This window comes from Temnothorax americanus, unplaced genomic scaffold, assembly GCF_048541705.1.
Source record: "Temnothorax americanus isolate GAGA-0224 unplaced genomic scaffold, ASM4854170v1 Scaffold5, whole genome shotgun sequence".
Lineage (NCBI taxonomy): Eukaryota > Metazoa > Arthropoda > Insecta > Hymenoptera > Formicidae > Temnothorax > Temnothorax americanus.
The window spans coordinates 1,806,009-1,833,519 of record NW_027509657.1 but is presented as its reverse complement, the minus strand read 5'-3'; the positions used below and the strand labels follow the sequence as shown (position 1 = coordinate 1,833,519).

The 27,511-nt window shown below is 33.4% G+C and overlaps 4 protein-coding genes and 1 long non-coding RNA gene across 11 annotated transcripts; 4 read left to right on the top strand and 1 right to left on the bottom strand.

The window, feature by feature from the left end:
• Window positions 1–6: 6 nt before the first annotated feature.
• On the top strand, window positions 7–3,332 carry LOC143904131 (uncharacterized). Its single transcript, XR_013258855.1, has 2 exons — window positions 7–786; window positions 2,908–3,332. It is a non-coding gene; the product is annotated as an uncharacterized LOC143904131 (long non-coding RNA).
• On the bottom strand, window positions 1,104–24,413 carry LOC143904120 (spermine oxidase). 3 transcript variants are annotated; one of them, XM_077418447.1, is made up of 13 exons: window positions 24,253–24,413; window positions 10,178–10,371; window positions 9,765–10,032; window positions 6,295–6,508; window positions 5,368–5,601; window positions 5,153–5,284; window positions 4,808–5,007; window positions 4,585–4,705; window positions 4,264–4,370; window positions 2,927–3,111; window positions 2,281–2,735; window positions 1,465–2,211; window positions 1,104–1,296 (listed from the first exon to the last, which is right to left on the bottom strand). In XM_077418447.1, exons 1-13 carry the CDS (start codon window positions 24,297–24,299, stop codon window positions 1,168–1,170), a joined length of 3,033 nt encoding a protein of 1,010 aa, XP_077274573.1. In that variant the 5' UTR covers window positions 24,300–24,413; the 3' UTR covers window positions 1,104–1,167. The 3 variants fall into 3 exon arrangements, with proteins under 3 accessions (XP_077274573.1, XP_077274574.1, XP_077274575.1); XM_077418448.1 differs by lacking the exon at window positions 24,253–24,413 and adding an exon at window positions 10,729–11,105; XM_077418449.1 differs by lacking the exons at window positions 9,765–10,032; window positions 10,178–10,371; window positions 24,253–24,413 and adding an exon at window positions 7,089–7,229.
• Window positions 7,248–9,712, top strand: LOC143904127 (uncharacterized). Its single transcript, XM_077418467.1, has 8 exons — window positions 7,248–7,387; window positions 7,541–7,784; window positions 7,929–8,127; window positions 8,264–8,397; window positions 8,492–8,674; window positions 8,929–9,098; window positions 9,267–9,403; window positions 9,524–9,712. Exons 1-7 carry the CDS (start codon window positions 7,374–7,376, stop codon window positions 9,391–9,393), a joined length of 1,071 nt encoding a protein of 356 aa, XP_077274593.1. The 5' UTR covers window positions 7,248–7,373; the 3' UTR covers window positions 9,394–9,403; window positions 9,524–9,712.
• Window positions 11,202–15,608, top strand: LOC143904125 (uncharacterized). Of its 3 annotated transcripts, XM_077418461.1 has the most exons (7): window positions 11,202–11,346; window positions 11,843–11,945; window positions 12,310–12,572; window positions 12,969–13,162; window positions 13,541–13,700; window positions 13,897–15,044; window positions 15,189–15,429. In XM_077418461.1, exons 4-7 carry the CDS (start codon window positions 13,070–13,072, stop codon window positions 15,303–15,305), a joined length of 1,518 nt encoding a protein of 505 aa, XP_077274587.1. In that variant the 5' UTR covers window positions 11,202–11,346; window positions 11,843–11,945; window positions 12,310–12,572; window positions 12,969–13,069; the 3' UTR covers window positions 15,306–15,429. The 3 variants fall into 3 exon arrangements, with proteins under 3 accessions (XP_077274587.1, XP_077274588.1, XP_077274590.1); XM_077418462.1 differs by lacking the exons at window positions 11,202–11,346; window positions 11,843–11,945; window positions 12,310–12,572 and having other exon boundaries at window positions 12,612–13,162; window positions 15,189–15,608; XM_077418464.1 differs by lacking the exons at window positions 11,202–11,346; window positions 11,843–11,945; window positions 12,310–12,572 and having other exon boundaries at window positions 12,613–13,363; window positions 15,189–15,605.
• LOC143904119 (uncharacterized) lies at window positions 15,859–27,337 on the top strand. Of its 3 annotated transcripts, XM_077418445.1 has the most exons (14): window positions 15,859–16,028; window positions 17,631–17,665; window positions 17,957–18,423; window positions 19,280–19,344; window positions 19,570–19,798; window positions 19,919–20,044; window positions 20,221–20,511; window positions 20,671–20,811; window positions 20,935–21,388; window positions 21,803–23,701; window positions 25,372–26,281; window positions 26,421–26,547; window positions 26,635–26,774; window positions 27,005–27,337. In XM_077418445.1, exons 3-14 carry the CDS (start codon window positions 18,102–18,104, stop codon window positions 27,224–27,226), a joined length of 4,926 nt encoding a protein of 1,641 aa, XP_077274571.1. In that variant the 5' UTR covers window positions 15,859–16,028; window positions 17,631–17,665; window positions 17,957–18,101; the 3' UTR covers window positions 27,227–27,337. The 3 variants fall into 3 exon arrangements, with proteins under 3 accessions (XP_077274571.1, XP_077274572.1, XP_077274570.1); XM_077418446.1 differs by lacking the exon at window positions 17,631–17,665; XM_077418444.1 differs by lacking the exon at window positions 15,859–16,028 and having other exon boundaries at window positions 17,595–17,665.
• The last annotated feature ends 174 nt before the right edge of the window (window positions 27,338–27,511 follow it).

The window sequence follows — 27,511 nt, the reverse complement described above, 5'->3', positions numbered from 1 at the left end:
ATGGAATGGAAGAAGGCGATAGGTATAAAAAAAAGCAGAAAGAGACGAAGACAAGAGCGTGTGGAAGATCAGGGTGGGGAGCGGTCCTAACAGTCCCGAGGTCATGGACTTTATCTGAGATATCAACGTTGCAGTTTTCAGTAGCAGGGTCAATCGCAATTGACAAAACAAAGTAGCTATCGTTAATTACACTAAGAATTAAATTATAACATCTCAACAGAGTTATGTATGTCTGTTAAAATTGTAACAAGTACGATTTAGAGTGTGTTATAACATAATAGTAACTTTGCAAGTATAAAGTATAATTATGAACGCAATATATTTTGAATATGGATATTTCATTATTCATCCATAAAGTTAACACAATTATATAAATTTATATAATTGTTATGTTAGATATATTTAAAAAAAATTCTTAGTAACAGGACCAATGAAAGATTTAATTTTAATTCTTAATAATGTAATGTTTTATTAATTGCTGATCATAAATCTTGAATATTCGTAGTATGACTGAATGCATTTGAAACACGAAGTGCCTGCCCTTGCTCCGTAACATTCTTGCAACAAAATAAGAAAAAGGAAAGGAAGGAAGAAAGGATAGATGCGGACTGACATTCGTCAAGAATAAATGTCAAGTGATGTCAAGTGGGCGCTGTTCATCTTCGATCGCTTGATTGGCCTATTGGGAATCACCGATTCTGACGCAATTGGTCGAAGCGGATAAATCAGTTAGTGTATTCCGCAAAAATTGATGAGATAAGAAAATAGCGAAAAAACAGGAAAAAGGCAAGCCAATCCAATAATACTCACCAATACGTAGAGACATAAGAAATAATATACTTGTGGAATAAAAAGTGAAAATGTGATATGCACAGCGTTGCGCGAAGAAGTAGAAGTCGAAATACAAGAAATAAAAGTTACTAAATAAATTTATTAAATAAATAGGAAATTAGTTGATATTTAATAAATTTAATTATATATATTTAATAATAAATGATTACATATGGAACATATACATACACAAAGTAGTACGAAAATTTTATTATTAATGACTTATTAATAATGACTATTATTAATTTTGTAACAAACAGGACAATGGCTCCTGCAAATTTAAACAAATTTATTGTGCTAGTATTTACATATTTACATATCGACCTATTTATGTATTTACTTGATGTTCGTATGATGTTGTAAAAATACTTCAGCTTGATGGATTCCCGTCTCGTAAGCTCCGTGCGTTGTCGAGTAGAACTCGTCATGCGTAGCTTCGCCGGCGAACAGTATGACTGGTAAATTCTGCCATATTTGCAAAAATTTATAAATTAGACGATAATTTTTTTCATAACTTCGAGTTATCTTAATAACATAGCATCAAAAGTCTTGAAAACCCATCACACAGATCATTGATATCTTTTAGGACTGGAAAATTTAAGATTGAAAAAATGCGTTGTACTATGATCTCACCTTTTTCCTCTTCGTGTTATTTTGCAACATTGTCGCCCAGACTGGCTCGGCTAACGTTCTAGGCGAGACGTTATCCTCCTCGCAGCTCTTCGTGATATGACTATAACCGCCTCTCACGTATCTATTCCCGTTCCATTTGGTTCGGACGCATTTCTTTACTGGTGGAAAATTGCGACACCGCAAATAACGTGTCAATAGGTTCCTGCAATCTTGTGCAATTGTCTCCTCCGATAAATCCTCGACGATACATGCACCTCGCCCACCGACCCATACTATAAGAGTGGCCGGATGAGTCGGCAGGACGTCAAATCCTGTGAGGTCCTTGGTCCACTCCGGCAAGGATTGATGATCGGCGTCCCTACGCCAGAGCAACTGGAAACCATTCACGTCTTTTTGCCACCAAGGTTCGCCGAAGTCCAGGAAAATCTTATTGATGGTTCCGAAACCGAGGTCTTCAATCGCGACGGTCAGACGACTCGGTAACAGCGGCTGGAACATCTTCCGGTGGTTCTCTTTTAAATAGCCGAGCGAGCAAGTGACTATGACCGCATCGGTGAGAATTTGCGTCCCTTCGAAAGTCTTTACAATGATTGGAGAATCGTTTGGAGAGTCAACGGAGTCCCGCCAGTGAATGGTTTCCACGGGGGTAGCTAAACGCACTTTTCGCTCATTCAGATTGTCAACGAGGAGATTCGTCAAGGAACTGTAACCGGACTTGAAGAGCAAATGTTCCGGTCCACCAACGTACTGTGGAAATCATTGTTGTTTTTATACAGTGCCCTTATTCTGAAACGTTGACTTAAAAATTGAGTTTACCTTGAACTTCCCCCAAAGAATTGCCGATAAATCGTCCAACGAGTGGCAGCAGTTATCCACCAGGAGAAACCGTACGTTCCAATCGAAAATTTCCTCCTTCATCTTCTTCTCCATCGGAGAATCGTCTCTTTCGTGTAAATAATCCTCAAATCTAGTTCTCATGATAGAACCGATATTCTCCTGCTTCTTCAGAGGCCATCGAGATTCGCAGAGATCGTCCGAGACGGTTCGCACGAGATCGTCGACTTCGCGAACCAAGCTCTCGTTCATGATCGTTCCATCGTCGCGCAAGAAAATTCCATCGCCGTCCGTGCCTTGAATGTTCGACAGTAAATCACTGTTGAGACAATACTGAGCAAGCCTGCTCTTGTCACCGTGCAAAAATTGTGCCCCGCAATCTATCCAGCCATTACCCCATGGAACGGAATGAATTCTTCCTCCAACCACGTTTTGGGCTGTGAAATGACATAATCCGGAAAATGTTGTTTTATTTTTATCTTTTTTTGTATATTCAGATCTATTTTTCTATCTTATATAAGTTTTTATACTATTATTTATTTATAATGTTGTCTCAAAGAGAGACTAGTCAGATCAGATTGAATAAAACATTAATTTTAAATTTTTCAGGAATATTATGTGCGTGTACCTTCGAGGAGAAGATAATCTGTAAATCCCGCATCCTCCAGAGTTTTCGCCGCTGCCAATCCTGCGATTCCTGCGCCTACTATCACGACTCTCGTTGTTTCCATTCTTCTCGCGCTCGCGTCAATCTCTATCCGCAACGCTTGGTCGAAATTGTCAATCGTCAGTTGATCTAAGCGATCGCACGTTCTATGTCATCCGAAGAAATTAGTCTAAATCTTACAATTAGATAAATACACACAAATATATACACGTATACACGGTGTGTTATTTTCCTAATACGAGTTTTAGTACCCTAACTTTCTATTCTATAAAAGCTACGTATAAGTAAACTGCACTATTCATTTGAAGATAGTCTCGCCTGTAATAATGGTCTATAACAAAAGACACGAATAATAAATACATACATATAATAAACGCAATAAATAAATAAATAATAAATACGAGTAGTATTCCTCTCACTAATAACGTTATGACATGTAGTTCATCAAGTTCATGTAAATTATATTTTCCCTTTTACATCAATTTACACGATGTTAAAATTTACATTATTATAATGTACAAAAAGTAGTTTTATACAAATGTTTACATATTTTATACAAATGTCTACATCTTACAAACAAGTACCGTAGTCACCCATGCCTTAAATATATTCGCCTGTTGCGAATATTACAAATTGTAAAATATTTCTAGTTTCCCGTAATCCCGTTCATTATGAGGGTGTAGTTGTAGAAGATGTAGCTAGAGGTGGGCGTTTAATTGCCTAAGAAAAAGCATGCAATCAATGTAAATATAATTGCAAAAGTATTATTGTGCAAGATTTAAAACTGATATGTTTAAAAATAACAATAAATTAAGCAGAGAAACCTACTTCTATTAAAAAAAAGTTTCATATAAAATAAAATATCCAAACATTAATAAGCTAGACATAATAACGTAATACAACACAACACGAGATCATGCAAAAATAAGCGGAAAGGATTATTAATTTATTATGCATTAAATATGATTCCACAGAGAGAGATACATTACACATCTTTTATAAACTAAATTTTACTTTACAGATCATTCCCTTTTTTTTATTGAATTTTATCAAACTGGAAAAAATCACACTTTAGTGAAAAATATACTATAACAGTTTTGATTTTAAAAAATTAAAAACTTTGTGACAAAAAATGTTTAAAAAATCAAGTTTTTCGCAATTTTTAAAACGTATTTGATTAAGTAAAATAATAATTAATCAATGTGATAAAAATGAATGCTTTAAGCGTTATTATAATATTGTATTTATTACACTATTGATATTAAGCTTTAAATGAATTTCAATCGACATAATCTTACCTTTCAAAGTTGATTAGTCTATCCGCTTCGCGGAAACCAGTTTCCACGGCGCCGTGTACAGTGGAATAATAATGATCGTGCGTAGCTTCTCCAGCGAAAAGAATTATCTAATCATGATTAATTTCGTCAATGTCAATAGTCTTTCTTTTACAATACGATTCAACTTATATAAGATAAAACTACATGACAGGCTAAGGCTAAAAATAGAACATATCTTGATTTTTTTACAAAATGAAGAATCAACATAAAACGATGAGGAGACTAACTATAATATGTCAAATAATGAAAAATATTATGTTATCTTTAGTTTTGGATACATACAGGTTTATTTCCACTCATAATTGGTTCGGCCAGATCTCTCGGTTTTACATCCATTTGTTCGGAAACCATGCTTTGGAAACTATACGAGCCTCGAAAATGTTCATCGGTATACCATTTAGATCTAAAAGTTAAAAAAAAAAACAGGCAATATAGCAAGGCCATAAATTAAAGCGGATCTAATTATTTTTCTTTCAATCAGTTTCAATGGAAAATTAATAATAACCTTAATATTCTTGTTGGTTTCACAACATTGTAATGTTCTCCCAATGATTTATTTAACAATAAATACAATCCGTCGTATACGTCAACATCCGATAAGGTTTCCATGTGTCTCGCGTTTTTTCCAGTTATCCAAGCACATAAAAGATTCGGCTGATAAGCCACAGTGAAGAACGAGAACACGTCACAGAGCCACTCGCTACTCTAAAACAAATATTTGACGATATTAGTAAAAGGATAGGGAAAAAATCGTAGAAATTGACTTTCAAACAAATTATTCGTTATAATCTGCAAGCTTAGACAGACATTCAGAGACATTCTTAGATTAGACACTCGAATATTTGCTTACTTGACCATAGGTTTGCAAGAATTCCTCTTTAACTTTTTCTGGCCAGATAAAATCAAAGGTGACTTTATCCTCCGGCCACCATCTATGCGGAAATTCAAGGTAAACCTTGTTCGCTGTTCCAATATTTAATCCCTACGATATAATGATGTTAATTAACATCAACATATACACATAACATGCCATTTTATTTTACAGTACTGTATTGTTAATAAAACCTCTATCGCCCGTTGTTTCTTCTGCGATAAGGGTGGCACGAACATTGTAGAATGTTTCTCCTTCAGAACACCTAGAGACCCAGTGAATATTACATGCCGCGTGAAATATTCGCATCCATCTCTGGTAGTCACCGTCACGTTCTCGCCTGAACTATAATTGATAGTTGCCACAACTTTTCCGAACTCTATCCTTTCCATCACTGGCAAGCGTTCCTCTGCGTTCGGAATATTTTGCTAATAAAATAATCACATATGCTTGATTAGAAAAAGAGATTGCTAAAATAATTGATAAGATATGTACTAATAATTCATTAATTTATTAAAACGTAATAAATATGTAGTAAAATGTACTACAAATATATATAGATTATATATATATGTAGGTCCGGAAGTATGTTCCGGGACTTTTATTTTTGATATCGGTATATTCCGGGACATTTGGCAGTTTCCAGGACTGTCCTGGAAAAAATTGATGTCCTACGGCAATTTTCGGGACAGTTTTTTGAATCTGATTACATATATATGCGTTATATTCCAGGACTGTACATTTCAAAAAACGTAAACAGTTCCGGAACATACCTCTGGACCTACATATATATTGTAGAATATATATATATATATATATATATATATATATTATAGGTATATATATATATACAAATATATATATTACTGAACATTAACTTAATTTTCAAATAGCGTATAATTTTAACTTCTATTTTATATATATTTTTATATATTTTCCGTATATAATTAATCCTTTTTTCTTGTTTTATAAGTGAATTAATCTTCATTCTTGCAACTAAATTTTAAACTTTTTGAACATTACTTCGTTTTAATCGAATATATATTTTAAATATTTTTGAAAGGTTCTCTCAGTATTTTGTAAAATAATGTTTCTAGTTGGATATTCAAGTGATTTCTTACCATTAACAGATCTAAAATCGTTTTATAGCCACGATCTTTCCAGTTCAACGCAGGATCGCCTTCGCAGTCCCAGTATTCTGCCATACCTTTCGCAGAAACGTCAAACCATGTGTCGCTACATTCTATAGAGTTTTCCATCTTTTCTATCCAAGCTAAATAGTCAGCAACTCGAGTACGATTCATGAAAGGGTTCTCGTCAAAAGCTTCATAATATCTACAACATTAATGTGTGTGATAATTAAATTAATTATCATAATGTATTACCATAATATTATACCTATACACAATATATATATATATACATTTTATTTTAAATATTAAATAAATGTAAAATAATAGAGACCCCTATTATGAGACAGGATCCTAATATGAGATGGCGGGTTTTTTACATGGTGGGATCAAAAGATGGGGCTTATATAAGTCCTTTTACCTTAAAATATCTCATATTAAAATCCTGTCTCATAATGAGGGTCTTTCCTCTAAAATAAATTGCAAATATTTAAGATATCTTTTCTCTCTCTCTTTTTTATCTTTATTTCTTAGCTGTTGCAACAATATTTTATAAACATTACTCTGTTAAGCAGTATATTTAATTTAACTTTGCACTCATGATTTTTATATATCCACTGTGCTTATGCTTACATACTCAAAAAACGATTATTTAGCAAATTTATTGGATCATAAGCAAATTTTGTTGAATAAAGACAAGAATTCTTATACTTCATAATTTCCTCTAATTCAAATTTTAAGCGGGTAGATAACAAGGATGAGTCATCGTCAACCTTGTACTCAACTGTAGTAGTGTGGTGGGGAGAAGCACTGACTGACACCAGTAGCATGTCGCAATCATTCTGTCACATATGAAGACAGCATAGCCTCTAAGTGATACTTGGATTCTAATGGACTAAGTTGTTCAATTTGAGATATATATATTTTTTATATAAATCTTGAAATATTTCAGTCATGGAAATATACTGTATAGTCTGTGCAAATCATTGGAAAACCAAACTACGACGGTAATACAATCAAATCCTACTAAAAACTTTTATTGCCAATAAAACTCAGCAAGGCACAGTAGAATGTTTGCAAAAAGGTAACAACATTTCTGAATCTTAGATTGCTATTTTACTATCATCTCAAACCTAATAAAAAAATGATTTCTTATAAATTTAGATACTATTAAATATTATACAAGTGAGTGTCGTCTTGAGAAAAATGTGAACTTCAACGAAAAGAATAATTCTAGGAAAGTAGATCCAGAACTGGAGAAGCTGAGAAACGAAGTGGAGAGACCACCAGACTTAGATACAACCGTTGCGAATATACAGAGAGAATTATCGCGCGTTCACGCTGCGTACTTGTTCGAGCACATTGGCAAGGCTACACTGCAGAGACTATGCTTGCTGCTGAGCTCCACAGCAACAGGGAAGATTTACGACGGATGGCAGGAGTTTGCAGCACACATGGGCTTAACGATGGAACAGATACGCGTAAGATTATTAGAGAAATGACAATTATATATATATATATATATATATATATATAATAAGTATGCATACAAATTCAAATCATACATGTATTATAGAATAATAATAATAATAAGTACAATATTATACCGTCATTTTATTGCTTAGTGCATAGATTATGACTTCAAAGGGCTCCAGGATCCAACGTATTACGTGCTTTTGACTTACGTGCAGTCTCCGGAGGCAACAATGGACAAAATTCTGAGTGCTTTGCAAAAAATGCAACGACTCGATATAATAAACCAAATTAAGGATCATGTGCGCGATCTAGTCAATGTTGCGTCGCAACATGTCACAAGCCAAGATGGTAGAGTAAAGAACAGTAGCATGTTTTTCTTGGCGTTACAGAATAAATTATGAATTAAAGTCAAGTTTGGAAGATAAAGCTCCAAAAATGTAATAATTATATACTTAATTATATTAATTATTCGTTTTTCATTTAGGATCTGAAATAATTCAACCTGGACATATGCCAAGAGCACCATTAGTCCTGAGTCCCATTTTGACAGTAGAATGCAAAACCGGAATCCAAGAAAGTGAATCAATGTACACACCACAAGATAATCAACAGAAGAAGGTTGCTCGACTAATTTATATATTCGCGAAATTTTGCTAACAGATAGCAAGAATTTTAATCAACATTTTTTTAATATTATATTTTATCATATCAGCATGAACAAACATATGGCTGTATAGTTATGCTGACTTTTGCTCATGACGGTTTGCCAACTGCTGAGTGCATTACAAAGATATTCAGGTCTAAACAACCACGAATAGGCGTGCTTACGTTGCAAGAACAAGAGAAACATGTCTATAGTAGAGCTGAAGAATTTATAGACGATTGTTTCAATCAGGTAAATTAATTTCTCCTTCTTCTTTGATGTCTCGAATTGAGACATGGTCTTCTAGAGAAAAGCAGTTCTATATGGATCTCGGTTTTCGCTCAATTTTGTTAAAATTGCAATTTTTATGGAGAAGGATTGTAAGCACTTTGCTCAATCTCCAATCTGAAGAACTGAACTTTAAACATTGAAATTGATTTTTTGAATTCTGCTAATTTTATCAAATTTTTTACATTAAGTACTATAATTATTTAATCTACTTTCAGGTAGATTATATTATACCAATACTAACAAGAGGATACATTGAAAGGATCAACAACCCTGTGAAAATGCATGAACAAATGCACAACAAATTGGATACAAAATATTTGAAGTACATATATTCCTTGTTGAGATATGAATACGTAAGAAATCAATGCTGCAACAATCGTGTGAGGTACATATAAATTGATGAGTCTCTGATAGCAAATTAGTAAATAACAAATATACGATAAATCTTTGATAAGCGTTTATAATATATCGCTTATATTTGTTTACAATTAATGTGCACACAGAATATGTATGACAAATGCCTTTGTTAATTTGTTTTTGTTTCTGTTATCAGATGTATTGTGCCTGATAAAGATGTTTATACGATTGTGCAAGCAAGTCTGCATCCCACGTTGCAAGCGTGGTTTCGTGAAAGTGATATTGACGATTTCGTGAACAATATTCTCTTCCATAAAATTTGATATGAAAACCGTGAGTGTTTGGATGAAAATAAAAATTTCAGGGCTCATATCTTTTTAAAAAAACCTTCTATAATCTCTATATAATACCTGATATCTATAAAATCTATAATATTGATCTTTTTTTTTATAGGTATAATATTGTGTTTTAATTGCAAGTTAAATTTTTGGAGTAAAAACTTTATAGGCTTATAAAGTACAAGAATTTCATGAAGGGCTATTATAAATTCAAATTTTTGCAAGATTTTTTTGCAGCCTATTCCTCTTATGTTAATAAAATAAACGAACATGTTGCTTATGCTTTACCTTATTTCCCAAATAATTCGTATTGCAATTATTTAAATACATATCCTTCCTAGACAAAAAGTACTCACTTTCTTATTAAGTAGTCGCCATAAGATCCCGTTACCTCTTTGAGATCCTCCGGTTTTATTTTATCCAGAAGATTACGATGAATCCTCACAGCTGCACTACTTTCCTCCACGGGCATTATTTCACCATTAACAGTGGCAAATTCATACTTGGTGGGATCGAGCAAACCTGCGTCTGAACTCAACAAATCATGTTTGGAGGCAAGTTCAAACACCACGTTTCCAGATTCTCCATGGACCCATTGAGCGCCGAGATCCACCACATACTCACCTGGAAATATTGAAGTACTCAGACGTCTGAGACTCCAAATTTTCTTAAATATCAAAAGTTAAAAAATTGCAAAACTATCTTGATATCAAAAGACAACACGCGGAGCTAAACTGATTCAGAGTCAATTAAGAAGATTATTATTTACCAAAGTTTGTGGTATTTATTCTACCACCAATTCTATCGTTGGCCTCTAGTATCACAAAGTCGCTCACTCCTCTCCTCAACAGCCTGGAGGCAGCCGCAATGCCAGATGCCCCAGCTCCAACAATCACAATTTTTGTCTCCTTCGGCATACCGCAAGCCCGGGACGATCGCGCTGAACCCAACAGATTTGCTGCACTGCCGAAGAAATGTCTCTGGGTATTGTCGGGAACAAATGTGAATAATGATCTTAAATGAACTCGAATTGGCTCAAGCAGATAACGCATCGGATTAGTCAAATCACTGGTTAAGAAAGATCAGTGTTATCTCAACCAGGAACAAAGCACATTGGCAATTTGCAATCTTCTCAGATAGCTCCTATAAAATAAGACACGCGAAATTTTATTTCTACAGATTGTTGTAAGAAAGTTACAAAGAAAAAAAGAAATTCGAATAAATTATTTTGTTCCTTCTCGTGTGTTTGTTTATATTTTTTTCCTTTAACTCCGGCGTTTGGGCTTCGCGTAACCTTACCATCTATGACTTCGCACACACCTGATTAATTTTATTTAAGCGTCAAGCGTGTCGCAACGAATTTTTATTCAACACTTTGCGCTAGAACTGCGAGGGAATCGCGTCCTCGTCGATGATGTCGTTGTGTGTAAACCGCAAGGCAGGGAGGAGCCTTCGCCAAAAACACCCTGATTCGTCTTCACGGAGGAACAAATATCAACGGGCGACGGGCGACCGAGAGCGAACGATGAATCATTCGAAGAACAATCCAGAACAATCTGCCAAACACCGGCATTCCCAACGATTGCCACAATTCGCTCGCATTCACACCAATTCACACGTGTTCACAACGTGTTCACCACAGTCACGCGTGACGCGCGAACGGACCGTACCGACCGACCTGACCGTACCGACCGAACTGAAGGATGCTGAAACAGCTGAGACAGGTCTGAAAGAAAGGAACAAAGAAAAGAGGAAAAAAGGAAAGGGTTGAGAGACGCTCGTACATGCGCAATAAAACGAGCGTTAGCAGACGCTATTGTGGATCACATGCAATCACATGTGTGAGATGTGAGATACATATGTATACATACGTGAGACAAAATGCAGCGGAAAAATCAAAATTATCTCAATCTCAAGATAATAGCGCACACAATTCGGGTGTGTATTGTGCATGGTTAAGTAATTTAATATTTTGGTATTTTTAATAGTTATAAAAGAATATTACCATCTGCACTAATTGTGAGAGGGAAGTCCTTTACTAGGAAATACTATAGCACAAAAATCGAGATTATACTTCTGATACGACAACGTATAAATCCTGTATATTTGGTTTTCAGAATTGTTCGTGATTAGCATGGGGGGAAGGGCTTACTGATAGCCTTACCTAACCTCCAACAATTTATTTTGTTTAAATTCATTTGGCTTAATTTTTGTGTTATTATATTTAAAAAAACATTGTTTTTACTAAAAACGAAACAAATGTACAATTCTTTTCTTACGAGTTTGAAGAGCGCATAAATATAGCACACATTATTATATAATTTATTCGTTAAATTTTGATCAAGTTTGGGGCTAACTAGGCAGACGTGATTTAAAGACGTTATTTTTACGACTAGATATATATATGTATTTAACAAGCTCGATTAATTTTCAGCACTGGTACGAAATGGAAGGACAGATAGATAAATTTATCTTAAATGAATTATCATCATTGAACAGAAAATCAAGAGGCAATAGTTTGAAGAAGTGAGAAATGAGTAAGAATAATTGAATACATACAAACATAAATTAAATGAAACAAATTATACTTAACAAAATTCAAAAAATATATATATAAATATATATATATATTATATATATATATATATGTTTGGAGAAAGACGTTTTATTTTATTATATCTATATTGTCTGTAATATTTTTGTGTGTAACCGTTTAATTATAGGAAATACATTTTTATCATAAAAAAACAATAAGCATTTTCATAACTGTATCTTAAAAATATTTATAAAAATTAATTGCTATAATCGTTATTTGTTCCTGCTAAGATGAGTTATATATCATTAGTTGAATTAGCTTTATCGTATGGCATTTAATAATTCTTATATTTAATAAAATTTTAGGTGGGGACAGCCCAGTGGCAGAAACAATATTCTTCTGAGCTTGCCTTCTCATTCTCATGTGAATGGCGTACCGAGTCTCGTGTGCAAGATCGGTCTTGTTAGGATATCCTCGCAAATACTGCAACTATCGAGAGGGCAAGAGTTATGACACTGTATGGAATTGCTCGACACCAGGCCATCTTCGAGGCAGAGGCCGTATATAAAAACAACGTTAGCCATAAATCGATATCTGAGAAAACAATGATATATGGAATCATAAAACAGTAAGAATAAAATCCTATGTGTAAATACATCATGAATACACAGTGTGAACACTTAAATATATCTCTTTTGTGCCGTGCATATATATACAATTTGTAAATAGCTTTTAAAAGAACACGAATATAAATTCAGTGGCACTGCACGTACAAATTTACACATTAATTTGCATGGTTGTATTTATGTCAGACAGTACAATGTTATCGCGGCATTCGAGGCTACATGTACAAATGGCGAGTGAAACTGTTTGCATTATCAGAAAATTGCGCGAAGTATTATGTGACTTTAGCTATATATATCGCTTGAAAAATATTGCCGTACAATTTTGCAATATAACTTCTACTAATTTACGAAAACTTTTCGAACATGATTCATTTCTTATCTATGTCCAATTATTACAGGCGGATACATAATAAGAGAGATCACGAGTAAAGATGCAATTGAAATAAATTACATTATCGTATACATATACATTTCATGAATACAAAAATACGAATGCATAATGAACGAAAAAAGATTTACGATATTTCGAACTGACTGTTGTTTAACACTCAGAAATTTCTGCATAATTTTATCGATCCGCAAGTATAAAAAGGTAACACTAAACAAGTAGACGAGTCAATTTATTCGGTTCGCTAAGAACTTATTGGGGTACAGAAATTACTAAATAATTTTCGAACTGATTATTATTTAATAATTAGTATTATCAGTTAGAAGTATGCGTATTTTTATGCTTATGTCGTTAGTTTTCGTAGGCAAGATATTAGCCCTACCGAACTATAAAAGACAAGTTCGGGTATGTATATTTTATTAAATGTTTTATTAAATATTTTATTAATGAATTTGTAATCTATTAGATATTATTTAAAAACGTATATAATACGACTCACTATTTGCAAACAATTAGAAAAAATAACAACAATGTGTTCTTTTCTGGATTATTAATTCTTAAATCTTTCTTTTTTCCATATAGGGTATTTCGTTCTCAGATGATGCGTCAGTTTCTGCAGGTTTAGGCGGAATAGGAGGAAAATTAAAAAAGAATATTGGTGTGACAGTACCGCACAGTTTATTAAATATAATTGGATTGAGCGATGAGTCAGATAGCAAGGAAATAGGCTTAAATATTGAAGGTAATTAAACGAAAACTAATAATCCAAGTTTTATAATAAAAGAAATTTTGAAGGTTTGAGATATAATATATGATAAAGAGTTCTTAATATGTGTTACCGTTATTCATTATTTTGTACAATTATTAAGAAATGCCAATTTTATCACTTTTACAAGTGTTATTGTTATTTAAGTGTTATTATTAAACATTTTCTGCAGGAGGAATAGGGCTCAAGCCTAAATTGTCGCTTGGTGGAAGTGATGCAGGCTTTGGAATATCGCTTGGCGGGAATGGCGGCTTGGATATTGGAATGTCGGGCAACCACAACAAGAGACCTTCAGAAAAAGAACACTCCGATGACAAACATGACAAATCCAAAAAACACCAAAAATCTGCAGAAGAATTTAATAGTAGTGGAATTTGGGGATCGATTACTCATATTTTAGGTGGAAACGCTGAAAGCGACCATGCAGATCACAAGACATCACTTGATACCGATAAAATATCTGCTGATCTTGGCGATGGGATATCAACTGATGTCACGGGTAAAAAATATAGAGAACATGAAGAACACAAAGAACACCACACAAAGCATAACGGATCGAAAGGACACCAAAGCTCAACAAGTATGAACTGGACTGCTAATAAACATTTAGAAGAAAATAAGAATAGTTATTGGGACAAAGGAGACATAATTGTTATACCACTCTCGGATAAAGAAAAATCAGATGAAGATGTCGATAGGAACGGAAATGATAACAGTCACGTAAAAAAATCATCGAAAGAAAATGAAATTAAAAACAGTGGAAAAAAGAGAGAGAACGGCAATGATATGGAGAGAGGAGAAAATATTACAATATTACATGGCAAAGATGGACAACACAGTGGCAGCGATAAAGGACGTAACAATGGAAACGGAAATAGTAACAGTCACGTAAAAGGAGGAAGCATCGTAATATCACACAGAGATAACGAAACCAAAGAGCAAAAAGCGTCAGAACAGACTAAAACTAAGAATAGTGGAGAAAAAGAAGGGAACAGCAGCAATTATGATAAAGGTAAACAATCTGGTGATCATACGGGAGGTAGAAATAATGATGTAAAAAGAGAAAATACTAATCATAATAACGGGGAAGACGGGATTATTAACGGAAGCCACAGCAATGAAAACCGAAATAAGAATTCCACAGAACATGATGGTGTGGTGGCAGGCAAAAAATCAGATATAAAAATGACTAATGGACCTTCATGTAATTATGATGAAATTCTCAGTACTGGAAAATGTGGTAGCAACATTAAATCTACATTACAGCTCGTTCAAACGTTTATCCGCAGTTTTGATGTTATCGTTCATTTCTTATTAGAGGTAAAAATTTATTTCTTTTATACCCGAATAATTTTACAGTGTAGAAAATTTGCCAGAAATAACGTGTTTTATAATACATAAACATTTATAATTCAAATATAAAGCAGTTAATTTTACAATATTAAATTTCCATTTTTTTTGCAGCAAAATGGGACCGATTTGCGCAAAGTGTTGTGCCAAGTTTTACCACATAATAGTAAGCTTTCCTGCCAATTGGGTTGTGATGTTCTTCGTGTCAAACCAATTTTGAAATACTTCTGAATAAGCGATGTATTTATAATATCATATTTGTTATCTTAGCAATAATTAATTTTTGCATTGATAACATATAATATACATTATTATTATAACAGAAATATATGATAATTGTTCTCTCAATAACTTTAATTGCAATTTAACGATGTAATGATTAATATTATAATAAATACATAACATAATAAGTTCTTCTTTGATTTGTGGTCATCTTTTCTTAAAAATTAAATAAATAAATTTTTATTTTTACAATAAATCAGAAATTCTTTTAATTTTAATTTTGCTTCTGATGGTCCAATCAGGAGAATTCGTTTTCAAAAAAAAAAAATTTTCTTATTAGCCCATGAGCTGCGTTCCGACAACCGACATAAGTAATATTTGCATTGTAAATGTGCTAAATAATGTGTACATTAAAATTAAAGTAATTTGTAAAATAAAGAATACTTGTTAATACTCGACAATCGTAATAAAAGGTAAGCATATATAGTATTTGATTTTCGAAATACGGAAAATGCATAATCGCAAAGTTAAAAACGGCGCGTAGCGACGTCGCGTCGATCTTGGCGCGTGAAGTTGACCGCGCGGAAAACGAAGCGCCCTCGCCATTTTGATTACGCTACCCCTTCGTTTCCAGAACGCGGCGGACGGCGGACGTTGGATAGAGATCGGCTCCGCGCGGAACGAGTGGCGTCGCGACTCACTAACTCACTTTAAACTTTAAACGGTAACAATGTACGTATATGAACCTCGCGTTCATTATTTACTGCAGTACCTATCGCGTAGCATAGATTCAGAGCGTATACCGGTCGCGAATGTCGGCGAATATCGCATATGTCAGCCGGAAATATTAATACGCCTATTCGCTAGAATGCAAAGTGACAATCGTACTAAAAGGCGAGCATATTATTTCCTTCTCGAAGTACGCAAATGTATATAATCGTGAAATTAAGAGCGCGGGACGCGCAGCGACGCGCGGCGCACTCGGCGCGAGACGTTGCCCGCGCGGCAAGAGACGAAGCGCCTCCGCCATATTGAATACGTTTTCCTTCTATTTCCAGAGAACGCGACGGACACGGTCTAACCAAAATTACACTGTGTCAAAAGTACACTGCCTTAGGAAACTGTTTCTTTATTCGGTTTTTACTGTAATATACATTGTGTGAAACGAATACAAAGCGGTGATGAAATTCAAACGAAATCAAACAGCATTGCGATTGCAGAAGACAATCGTGGTTGAATCGATTGCGTATCGATCACAATTGGAAATTGGACATTGATATTGGTCACAATTCTATGTCGGTACCGACCATTTGTGCATCGATCACTATTATGTATTTAATCTCGATTGTCCTCAATTGCAATACTATACTACTTTGATTCCGTTTGAACTTTACCACCACTCTGTATTCGCTAGTTCACATGCATATTAGAGTAAAAATCGAGTGAAGAAGCAGTTTTTTTGTTCCATTTAAATACCGTCCACGTTTCTATTTTAGTATATCTGCCATATGCGTTCTACATAGTTTTATACAGAGTCAGGTAATGGTTTAGGGTTTAGGTTTAGGAAGTTATGCTCACAGCATGATGAATTCTGCTTACTTAACGTTATTTTCTGCTACGTTAACTGAATCGGTAACGTTGACTACTTTTTTTTTTAAAGCTGTAATTTCTTATTTTTTTTTAACATTAGTTACAATAACCCGGACAGCCGAATCTGTCGAGAACATATTTTGAAAGTGTCTGTTGCAAATTGTCGATAGAATATCAGCAAAAATGTAAAAGATACTGTTAATAGAACAATAGGAGATTGACTGCAGAATCAGCTCATCCACTCAAGATCCATTATTTCGTGACCAATTGAATGATGCAGTTCATTTAAATGTTTATGAAATGACGAATTTTCCTCGGTTTTTGCCTACAATCTGTTGTCAGATTATATAAGAAAAAGAGAGAGAGAGTTTATCGAAGAAGGATCGACGAAGAGAAGAAGAAACGTTGCATTTTTTGATATGCCAATCAAAATGGTCACATTTTTAAGAGTTTCGTTGAAAGTCGTCGGATTTTTCGAAATAAAATACTATTCTCTGAAATATGAAGCAAATTATAGATTGTCTAAAGTTGGTCATGCTTATAACAAAATGAAGTTGAAATTTCACTCTGAATTTATCCAAAACTTCATTCGCTCAGACACAACCTATTAAATTTTAGTCATGTTTTTTATAACCACCAAATTGACAAGTATTAATTACAAAAAATTAACTTAATTCAGAAATATATTTAATCAAAGAGGATCAATTCAGTTTTGCTTCAAATATGTCTAAAATTTCTTTAAAGGCTTCCAGCACGGGACTGTCGTTCCAACGCACTAAGTAAGCATTTAATGCCGTTAGATTAAAACAAATTATTAATTAGCCGAAATTCTTAATTACATAGAGTCACATTAACAAAATATTTTATATATAATTTTAATTTTATTATCTTTTTCTCTTAATTATGCGTACAGTCACATTTATAGAATTTTATGTATAAATTTTAAGTTTATTATTTTTGTATCTTTTAACTGTATAGATATTTTCTTTTCCATATAATTACTGTTATATAATTCTCATTAACTCTGTCAGCATCGAACGAATAATCTTTATATCTTTACATCTATACAGCCTGCCGACAGCTAGAAGAAAAAATAATTATTCATCGGATACAATTTTTCGAGAAAAATGGCCGAAGAAAGATTCGAGGTTGAAGCCGTTCGGGTTTTGCTGTTCTTGGGATCATTTCGACCCTCTCTCGCGATACGATCAACGAATGCCGCCCTACAAATCTTCACTAATGGCAATCACTTCCGTGCACGAATGTCCGGTGACTAAAATGCAAATGAAATTTTCCACGTCCCGACTTTCCCGGGAGAAGAAGAAGCCCGCAAAAATAAGGACGTCAAACGCAGGCGATCAGCAACGACGATCAAAGAATAGCAGATTAAATTATTCCAAGATCAGTAGAAACAATCGCTATATAAGGCACTTTTTAGAGGATGAAGTTGCATTGGCAAAGGATATCTTCTGGGCAGAAAAGAAAAGAATTTACAAGGAGGCAACCAAGAAGGCGATAAAAATGGGAAAGAAGAAACGTGAGCCTTCTTCATTAAGCCTCGAGAATAAAACTGTTGTCGAGTACTAAAAAAAATTTTTTTTTTTATTAAATGCATTTCGTATATATTATTTATTTATCTCGAATGTTATGTCTAACAGCGAAAACACAAGATTAAAAATTGGATCCTTTAAATAAAAAAAATTATTTTATCGCTGTAATGCCAATAAGATCGATATTTAAAAAAGCGACATAGGTGAAATATGATTATTTTATTTTATTTTGCATTAATTATTTTATACAATCATTTTATTACTGGGTGGAATAATATATCAAAGTCTGCGTTCGTTTATTCACATTGGGAGCTATTGGGAATAAACGAACGCAGGTATTATCTTTCTTATGCGGCTGTTTGAGCATAGTGTTGATAACAGCAAAATTCAATCAGCATAATATCAGCAACACGTTATTACGCGCCATAGTGCGTAATGTCATTATGTTTGCGATAAAATCTTGCATTTTTTATATCTTATATTGTTACTTGTTTATACATATATCAGCATCAAAACATATTTACTTTGCATGTAAACTGTTCATATCCTCTCAATTCTATTGTGTGATAACTTGCATATGCATTTGCAATAAGGAAAGTTTATATGCAAATTGCAAACATTTTTATTCTACGTATGTATGGTTAAATGATAAATGTGATGGAAGAACAATACGAAAGAAGAAAGCTTAAAGAATTATAGCTGTTTGAGAATAGAAGATAGTTGAGAAAAAAAGGAAAAATACAGTTTAAGAAGATTTTAATAGATGTTATTAACGTTCAATTTGTAATCGCATATCTTAAATTAATACATTAATATTTGTAATATTATTTTCTTTTTCTATAGGCGACAAATTCTTCCCAAAGCTGAAGACAGGTCCACGATGGTACCAAGATTTTTCCCCGAATCAAGTATGATGTAAAAAAATATACGATTTCAAACTGCGATTCTATTTCGACAAATGAAAGTTTAATAAAAATGTGATGGAAGATGACTCTTTCTAAGATAGCAAAATTACTCTCATTTAAATGAAATATTGTCTCTCGATCTTGATTTTCAAGAGATCTCTAATTAAAATAAAATTGTAGTTACATGATGCTCTATATATTTCAAAATTAAGTTGTATAAATTCGTAGATGAGGAATTTAATGACACTGGAAAATGTAATGCGCACTGATTACGAAGAGACAAAGGCAACTGGCACGCAAACGACACTGATAGCTATCGGCGTCATTTCAACGTTCTTCAAATTAAAGCCGAGCACTATAAAAGAGTTGCACAAAGCGAGCAACTTAAATAGCGTTGATTTTCTGCGAGAAATTTACCGAATCTTAACGGGAAGTGATTTCTGCGAGGAGGGATATAGTATATCTCATATCTTAAAATAAAACTAACATAATTAATATATAGAGTTATTTTTATAAGACATTCTTTAACGAAATCATTTATGATAATTATACAAGAGAATGATTTAACTCACTACAGAAAAAGTTTACGATTGTAACGAGAGGATAATATTATCGGCCATTGCATTTTTAACGCTGCCAGAGACAGTGAAGGAATTACATAGGAGATTGCCAGCAATAACTATGCCAAGATTGCCACCAAAACGTAATTTTGCAACATTGAAAAATATTATTAAAATTTTTAATTTACTATCTTTACATATTTAATATCATAATTAGTACAATTACCGTTATTATAAATTATTATTATTAATTATCTCAAAATTATTTATTATTAAAAATAAGTAGATATTATTCGCTTAGCTGTAATACATATTTTAGCAGAACTAATAACATGTCTGGCGAGGCGAAAAAGTAGCTGTCCTTATAAGGAAGAATTATTTACACGGCCTGATTGGGCCGGTTATCGAAATGCTTTACGGAAATGGCGAAAACAATGTAAACTAACTGCAATTCCGAAAATAATCTTGCCATTAAACAAATATGGCCAGTTTTTTATTAATGATAGATCAGAGATTAAAAAGCGGAAAAAAGATATTTCCACCGAGCATCTTGAAGAAATCAGTATGAAAAAATTGCAAAAAGTTTCCTCAACTACGTACGATCAGAAAGGTAAAAAAAGATTAATTAAATACAGAATATGTAGTAGACTTTTAAACATAGCGATTAGTTGGTGTATTTTAACAGCATAATAAATAAATATAAATTGATTAAAGTATCAATTCTCATAAATAAATGTAATAAATATTGTTCAACATATAAACTTCAAAGATTCCTCAAGAGAACAAAGTGTGGAAACGGTAAAATCAGCAACTTTTAACATTTTTCGATCGCCAGACGATGGCAAAAAATTTAGTTCTACGACTAGGAATCTTAGAGAAAAACCAGGAACCACGGAATATAAAATTTACGGTATAAATTATTGCAATTTTATTGCTTTTTTAAAATTGAAAATAGGAAATTCATATAACAAAAAATATATTAATATCTATATAAGCATTAAAAATGAAACTTTAAATGTTCGATAAACTTTAGGCCCGCCGAAACCGCCAGGAGTGGGCCAAAAATCCTGGCTAGGAAAGAAGGACGCTCATTACATGATAGCTGGCGTATCCAAGGGTTCACACGATTATCCTGTAACTTATGAAATCACGGGCGTGGCCAATGTGACACCAAGCAACAGCGACGAAAAATTTTTCGCAGTGCTGAAACTCGACCAATTTAAAAAGGTTTTTCCCATTGGCAGAGAAAATCTGTCAATAAATTGGCAAGAATGGCTGCAAAACGCTGATGAAGACTATAGACAGTTGGAGGAAGAAGCTGACAAATTAGTCAAAAATGTACAGGCAACTATAAAATCAGCATTTCTTGGCCCCGTTTGCGATAGTTGCTGCTCATGTCGACAAACAAGAAAGTTTGATGAAAAATTGCAACAAAGCGAGATTGGCGAGACGTTGATTAATGCAGAGCAGAATGGAGAGAAAAATACGTGAGAGAGATTATTATAAAAAGACTAGATTTAGATTGTGTTTTAGATTAGATAACTTAATTAAATGGATGTTTAAATTATAATGGTTATTATATAATTTGACGTTTACAACCAATTGAATAAATTATAACTCTATTAGAAATTTTAATATTAATTTTGAAATTTTTGAAAATATGAATGTTTACATTTTTTACTACTGATACCCTTCGATTCTAATTCTGGAGTTTTAGATTCTGAAATCTGTAAAACTTTGATGACTTTTAAGATCTAATACTAATTTAAGATTCAATTTTTAATCTTATAATTCTTTCTTTCCAAAATTTAAAAAGTTAAACTCAAAAAGTAGAACTCAAAAAATTAAAGTTTTAAAAATGAAATGACATGAAATAAAATACAAGGACGTTTTTGCGATAGACACTTCGCGGATTCGATGGCAATGCAATCCTCAGGGCAGAGTGCAACAGGATCACCAGTTAACGAGGAGGATGAGATTAAAACAAACATCATTATCAGTGGCGTTACCAAACAGGCTGGGCAAACTCAATACTATATATCGGGTATTCAGAAGGACAAAATACCACGAACGCCTGAACCTCCGATACCTCAACCCGTCAGGAATGTTCCACCTTGTTCGTGTGCTATTCAGCAAATGACTGATAAGGACATAAATCTGTCTGCGAGCAAGGACGACATTCCTTGGACGAAGGAAGAAGGATTGTGTCCCGGAAAGAAGTACAGACCAGATGAGCTGGGTGCATATTCTTGCAAGACATATCCTGGAGATAAATTCTGCAGGTACATTCCTTTCACGAAGGAAATAACAAGGATGGAGAGGAGAAAAATAGAAAAACGAGGAGAAGAAGAAGAAGAAGAAGTAAAAGAAAAGACTGCATTTATTGAAGCAAAGGAAAAGACTCAAGTTTTAAGAAAGGATGTTACGGAGAGAAAAAATGATAAATTCATTCCTGACCCTGATTATTCTGCTTACGACGATCCCTGGAACATATCGCGAACTGCGCCCAAGGCAAAAATAACGAAAACAGACTATGAAACAACTTTGAAGTTGACACTTCCAGCATGGCCCACTTCTTTGCCATTAAAAACGCAAGAAAGACAAAATGACTTTTCTTCCTCAAAAGAACTGCAGAAAATTAAAAATATTACACAAGATAAGAAAAATAATAAAAAAACTTATAAAATCTTCTCAAAATCATCAAAGAAAATAAAAAAAGAAATGAAAGATATGAAGAAAAATAAACCGACATCATTAAAAAAGATTGCAATTAATAAAAGAGGTACAAAATTGTCGAGTAAAGTTTCTGATTTGATGACAATATTGAAAATGGGAAAGAAGCAACAAACAAAATCATCATTACCTAACAATCCAACTAAGCAATCTAACAAAATTAATAAGCTGACCAAACACAGCTTAAGGAAGAAAAAGAAAAATATAATAAATGAAGCTGAGGAAATCGATAATCGCAAGCGAGAAATGGCAAAATTAAAGAATATGTTTAAGTCTTTCGCGGGCATTTTAGAAAACATCCAACCGGCAATTCTCCCAGGAGAGTTGTCGGCAATTAATCAACGTAATCCAGAAGAGAAAATCGAAGAAATAGTCGATTCGTCAGCTGCCGACGACGAAGAACCGAACCAAAGAATAAAAAAGGAACCTTGCGGTTGGAGAACGAAGTCGGAGCAGGAACTTCCGGCGAAGAAGACTCTGGCCTATCTCTGCGAACCGGATTATCCTTTGGAAACGATGGCGGTTCGTCCTGGAGGACGACCATGCCAATGTAGAGAAAACAGAAATAAGAAAAAGATTCTTATGTATAATGTAAGCGGTTTGATGGAAAGGAAAATAGGTGGGAGAAAAGCTAGAAGAATGAGATTGGAGGAAGAGAACAGAATTATTGACGGTGTTCTTTATGTCACGCCACCCGTTAGTCCCCGAAGAAGTGATGAATACGTTCCAGAATATGATCTTCTCGAATCGCCGTATGACATGTGTGTTAGCGAAGCTACGGATAAAACATTGAAGCTGATAGAAAAGTATTCTGGACCCAAAAGCTTGGTAGAAAAGATACGGAGAAAATCAAAATTATGCAATTGTAACAACGCCGTCACAAAAAAAGATCTTATTAATCAGCAGCGAAACCTTGAAGAGACTCGAGAGAAATTAATGGAGTCCAAATCACCAGAGGAAAGATGGAAGATAGCGTTGAAGGATACAACATTGATGGATTATTTTACGCAGCGCGACAATAACGCTCCTTGCTGGACGTCCTGTAAGAAAATTGCTCGTAGTGCCAGGTTAGTAAGAAAAAAGATTAGGCTAACGCGAAATTGTAATTATTAAAGTCAAAATTTTGTTATATTAATCATTTAGTAAATTCAAATTTGCAATATTAAATTCTCAATAATTAATAAGTTTATTTTAATAAGATACTAATTTAATATTCCAATTAAATATTAAAGGTTCAGGCAATTATTAAATTAACTAATGAAAGTAAGAATCATAGAGCCGCGCAACTGGGTATTAACATTGAAAACATTGTATTTATGATAAAATCAAAACTACATACATACGGTCTGTTGTTGAGTAGATAAAGCGTTAAATACATCATCTTTAATGTAAGAATAATGTCGAAGGTTAAAAATTAACGCGGTAAAGTATAGACTAAATCACTAAAAGATAATACAGTTCATAGTTCGCATAAACTCGCAACGTTATAATTACGTAAGCGCTAAATACTTTGGTGTTGAGAAGTCGAAAAGTCACACTTAAAAATTTTAATATGCTAGCATGCGCAGTTAAAAATTAGGTAAGAGATAAAAAATGAAAATTAATTATGGATACATACATCAAAGTTGTGAAGAGAAGGCCTGTGATTTCCTTATGGCAAATCATGTTGTAAGGCTGCAGTTAATACAAAACGGTCGGACAGATATCCGACTAATAGATACGGGAGAACATGTTCGTACATATAAAACAGTGAGGAAAAGAGGGGAAATGAGAATGAATGGGGAATAAATGAAGCTAATATAGGATGGAAACAGATTCAAGGTCAGAAGGTAATCGGATAACAGTTCGGTATCATTCTGTATGTTTAATGCAGAGGGTTATCGCTTAATGTGTGCCATCTCTCAGATATTATTCTTTTTGAATAGGAAGAGTCAATAAAAAGAACATCAATCTGACATTAATACAAAGTCTTGTTCGCCGTCTGTTATTTCCTGCCATCGCTTACAAACTAATCACGACTTTGATTACGTCCAAATTTTAGACAAAGAAACCTTTCTATTTAAAAAGAATAATATTCGAACTTTGATGTTCGCATCCAGATTTAAATTTTATTTTTTATCTCTTAATTTTTGATCATACAAACTATATAGCATTTGAATTTTTATACAATTACACACACACACACAATGTGACTTTTTGACTTCTCGACACCTAAGTATTTAGCGCTTACGTAATTAACGTTGCAAGTTTATCCGAACTAGCCGCTTTTATTTTTCAGTTTATATTTTGCCGTTAATTTTTAATCTTTGATGATAAAATCAAAATTACATACATTACGTTTCGATTTATTATAAGACCATCTTCGGTGTAAAAATAATATCAAAATTTAAAAATTAGCAGTAAAATATATAAACTAAAAAATAAAACGGTTTTTTACACTGAAGATGGTCTGATATAATAGATCGAAACGTATGTACCTATGTAGTTTTGATTTTATCATAAATTATACATATGTTTTTAACGTTAACACTCATTGTCAATTGCGACTCTATATATGCTTTTTACTCAGCGAACACAATGTTTGAAATCGGGTGTCCCGATTTGGGACATGCGTGTTGTCTGGGTATTTTCTTTAATTGTTCTAACATTTAATTTCCAACTTATCATTCAAACATAATTAATAACGACGATATTAGCAAGCAGTTCATATTATTGAACATCATATGGGTTATTGCAGACCTCGCAGATTGAAAGTAGTAAAGCCCGTGTGCGAATGTAAACACGAAAGAAAGATTATAGAGCAAAATGAAGAAAAAACCGAATGGAAGGCGCGCCAACAAAGACTGAAGGCTTTGAAGAAGCAATCTTTTATGCACATTGCTGATCTTTCAAGACCGATGATAGAGAACAAAAAGTTTATTATATCAGATGTAAAAAGAATCCCGCGAGAAGATAAGAAAGACGACATCAAGTATTGCATATCAGGTGTGGCAGAAGATGTTTCTATGTCGTCACCTCAGAAAATAGTCGATGGTCTGAAAATGTCCACGCCGTTCCAAACACCCGTATCTAGTGAGAAAGATATTTTACGAATTGCCGCTCCGCATCGACATTGGTCGCCAACAAACATTCCACCAGGTCCATTGCCCAGGAAGGAAGATATCTTGAAAGAAGAAATGGAACGTAGAAAGAGAGCTAGAGATGAAGCATTTAAGCTGATTTACGGAGATAAGAATGAGCAAACTGCATCTTATTCAACGACTCGCGATGATCCAGAAGTATTCGACGATCAGAAATTGATAAAGAAAATCGAAAAGAAGAAAGATGACACGAAGGAAAGTCACACAAATGTAAAGAAAGAAACGTCCAAAGCGATAATGAAATTAAAATCATTGAGCAAGAAGAATAGCAGCAAAATAGTATATCATAAAGACGCATCGCGTAAGGAAATTACTGGTAAAGTAGTTCGCGAAGAGAATAAATATTCCGAAGGAGCTGTTGGCGAGGTCGGCCATCAGCAAAATGTACCATACAGACAAGTGATCGATAAGACAGCAGAACAGATTGATCATGGAAATCATCGAATAAACGGCGGCGGCGATAAAAAATATATAAACAATAAATCTGATCTTATAACGATAATGAAGGTATTTTTATGGATCTTTTTAGTCTGCATGATAATTTCAAAGTATATCGATATCAATTATTTTATTTACGAATGCCGTATCAAAATTGTTCAGATTAAATTATGTAGAATCTAAAATATATGTGTATATAAAATTTCAGGTTGAATTAAAGAAAATGGCTGCAGAAGGTTATGCATTCGCCAAATTGCCGAAATGTTATCTAATGCCGCAGCTTCAAGATTGGCTCATGTACAGGGAGGGTGTTGTTTTCTCGGAAACGGACAAAAGTACTTTTTGGTGGCGACGAATTAAAACGTCGTTTGTTTATTTCTAATTGTTCCCTACAATTATTTATTTTTTTCTTGTTTTTCTAGAAAATTTGATGCAAGCGACCCGTACCACTTGGGAATTAATAAACTTGCAAAAAATGGAGATCGAGAAACCATCATTGCACATGACAAAACATCAACTAAAGAGATTGACTTATGATCAAGTTGACAGGATAAGGAAAAAGGTCAATTATCATTTTTATTATCTGCGAATTTTTATATAAAAGTCGTATATATACTTTACATGAGATTCTCTCATTTGTTCTTTTTTTTTCAAATTTTGTTTCCTTTCTCCTATTTTTCATAAATTGTTCTTTACTTCGATATCAATTTCTTTAATTATATATTTTAAGTTCTAAACTAATTATTTATTTTTTAATTAAAACAAATTTATTATTACTTGTGTTTCGAACAGATTGAAAAGATCAGAGAGACATATCACAGCGAAGTGCGTAAATCGCGCGTTTCTTACGCCCGTATGATGTGGAGTACCATGGAACATGGAAAATTTCCGTCCGCGTCATTCAAAAGAACTTTCTTTACATATATGGCTAGCAAAGAAGCCGATGGACACGTTTATAAACCATGGTTGCCTTCCGAAGCACGCGAACGAGATTTCAATTTTTGTTGCTACTAGAGTAATTGTTGATTGAAATTTTACACAGTTACGTTTACGTATGATATAGTTTAATTAAACATATATATAATTAATAATACTCAAAATTTTTAATAATATATATTTAATAAATATATATTATTAATTATATATATATATATATAAGTATATATATAAATAGTAAAAAAATTGTATTTGTTTTTTTAAATGTTGTTTTAAAAATTAATTTTATGTATATAAAATTTCTTATGTAACATTTAGAAAATTATTATTTGAATATATTGACAAATTACACACACATATTTA

What these genes read in the sequence shown, in the direction of transcription:
- LOC143904127 (XM_077418467.1), top strand. An exon ending in ACATGTCACAAGCCAAGATG is followed by an intron (nt 8,128 to 8,263) that starts GTAGAGTAAAGA and finishes TTTTTCATTTAG; the next exon opens with GATCTGAAATAATTCAACCT. An exon ending in TGCTGCAACAATCGTGTGAG is followed by an intron (nt 9,099 to 9,266) that starts GTACATATAAAT and finishes TTCTGTTATCAG; the next exon opens with ATGTATTGTGCCTGATAAAG.
- LOC143904125 (XM_077418462.1), top strand. Translation starts at nt 13,070, where the DNA reads ATGAACGAAAAAAGATTTACGATATTTCGAACTGACTGTTGTTTAACA. An exon ending in CGATCCGCAAGTATAAAAAG is followed by an intron (nt 13,163 to 13,540) that starts GTAACACTAAAC and finishes TTTTCCATATAG; the next exon opens with GGTATTTCGTTCTCAGATGA. An exon ending in AATAGGCTTAAATATTGAAG is followed by an intron (nt 13,701 to 13,896) that starts GTAATTAAACGA and finishes CATTTTCTGCAG; the next exon opens with GAGGAATAGGGCTCAAGCCT.
- LOC143904119 (XM_077418444.1), top strand. Translation starts at nt 17,610, where the DNA reads ATGTCTAAAATTTCTTTAAAGGCTTCCAGCACGGGACTGTCGTTCCAA. An exon ending in GCCAAGATTGCCACCAAAAC is followed by an intron (nt 20,045 to 20,220) that starts GTAATTTTGCAA and finishes TACATATTTTAG; the next exon opens with CAGAACTAATAACATGTCTG. An exon ending in ATCTTATAACGATAATGAAG is followed by an intron (nt 26,282 to 26,420) that starts GTATTTTTATGG and finishes ATAAAATTTCAG; the next exon opens with GTTGAATTAAAGAAAATGGC.
- LOC143904120 (XM_077418447.1), bottom strand. Translation starts at nt 24,299, where the DNA reads ATGATTTGCCATAAGGAAATCACAGGCCTTCTCTTCACAACTTTGAT. An exon ending in CGATTTTAGATCTGTTAATG is followed by an intron (nt 5,602 to 6,294) that starts GTAAGAAATCAC and finishes TTATTTTATTAG; the next exon opens with CAAAATATTCCGAACGCAGA. An exon ending in AGATTATCTTCTCCTCGAAG is followed by an intron (nt 2,736 to 2,926) that starts GTACACGCACAT and finishes GTCATTTCACAG; the next exon opens with CCCAAAACGTGGTTGGAGGA.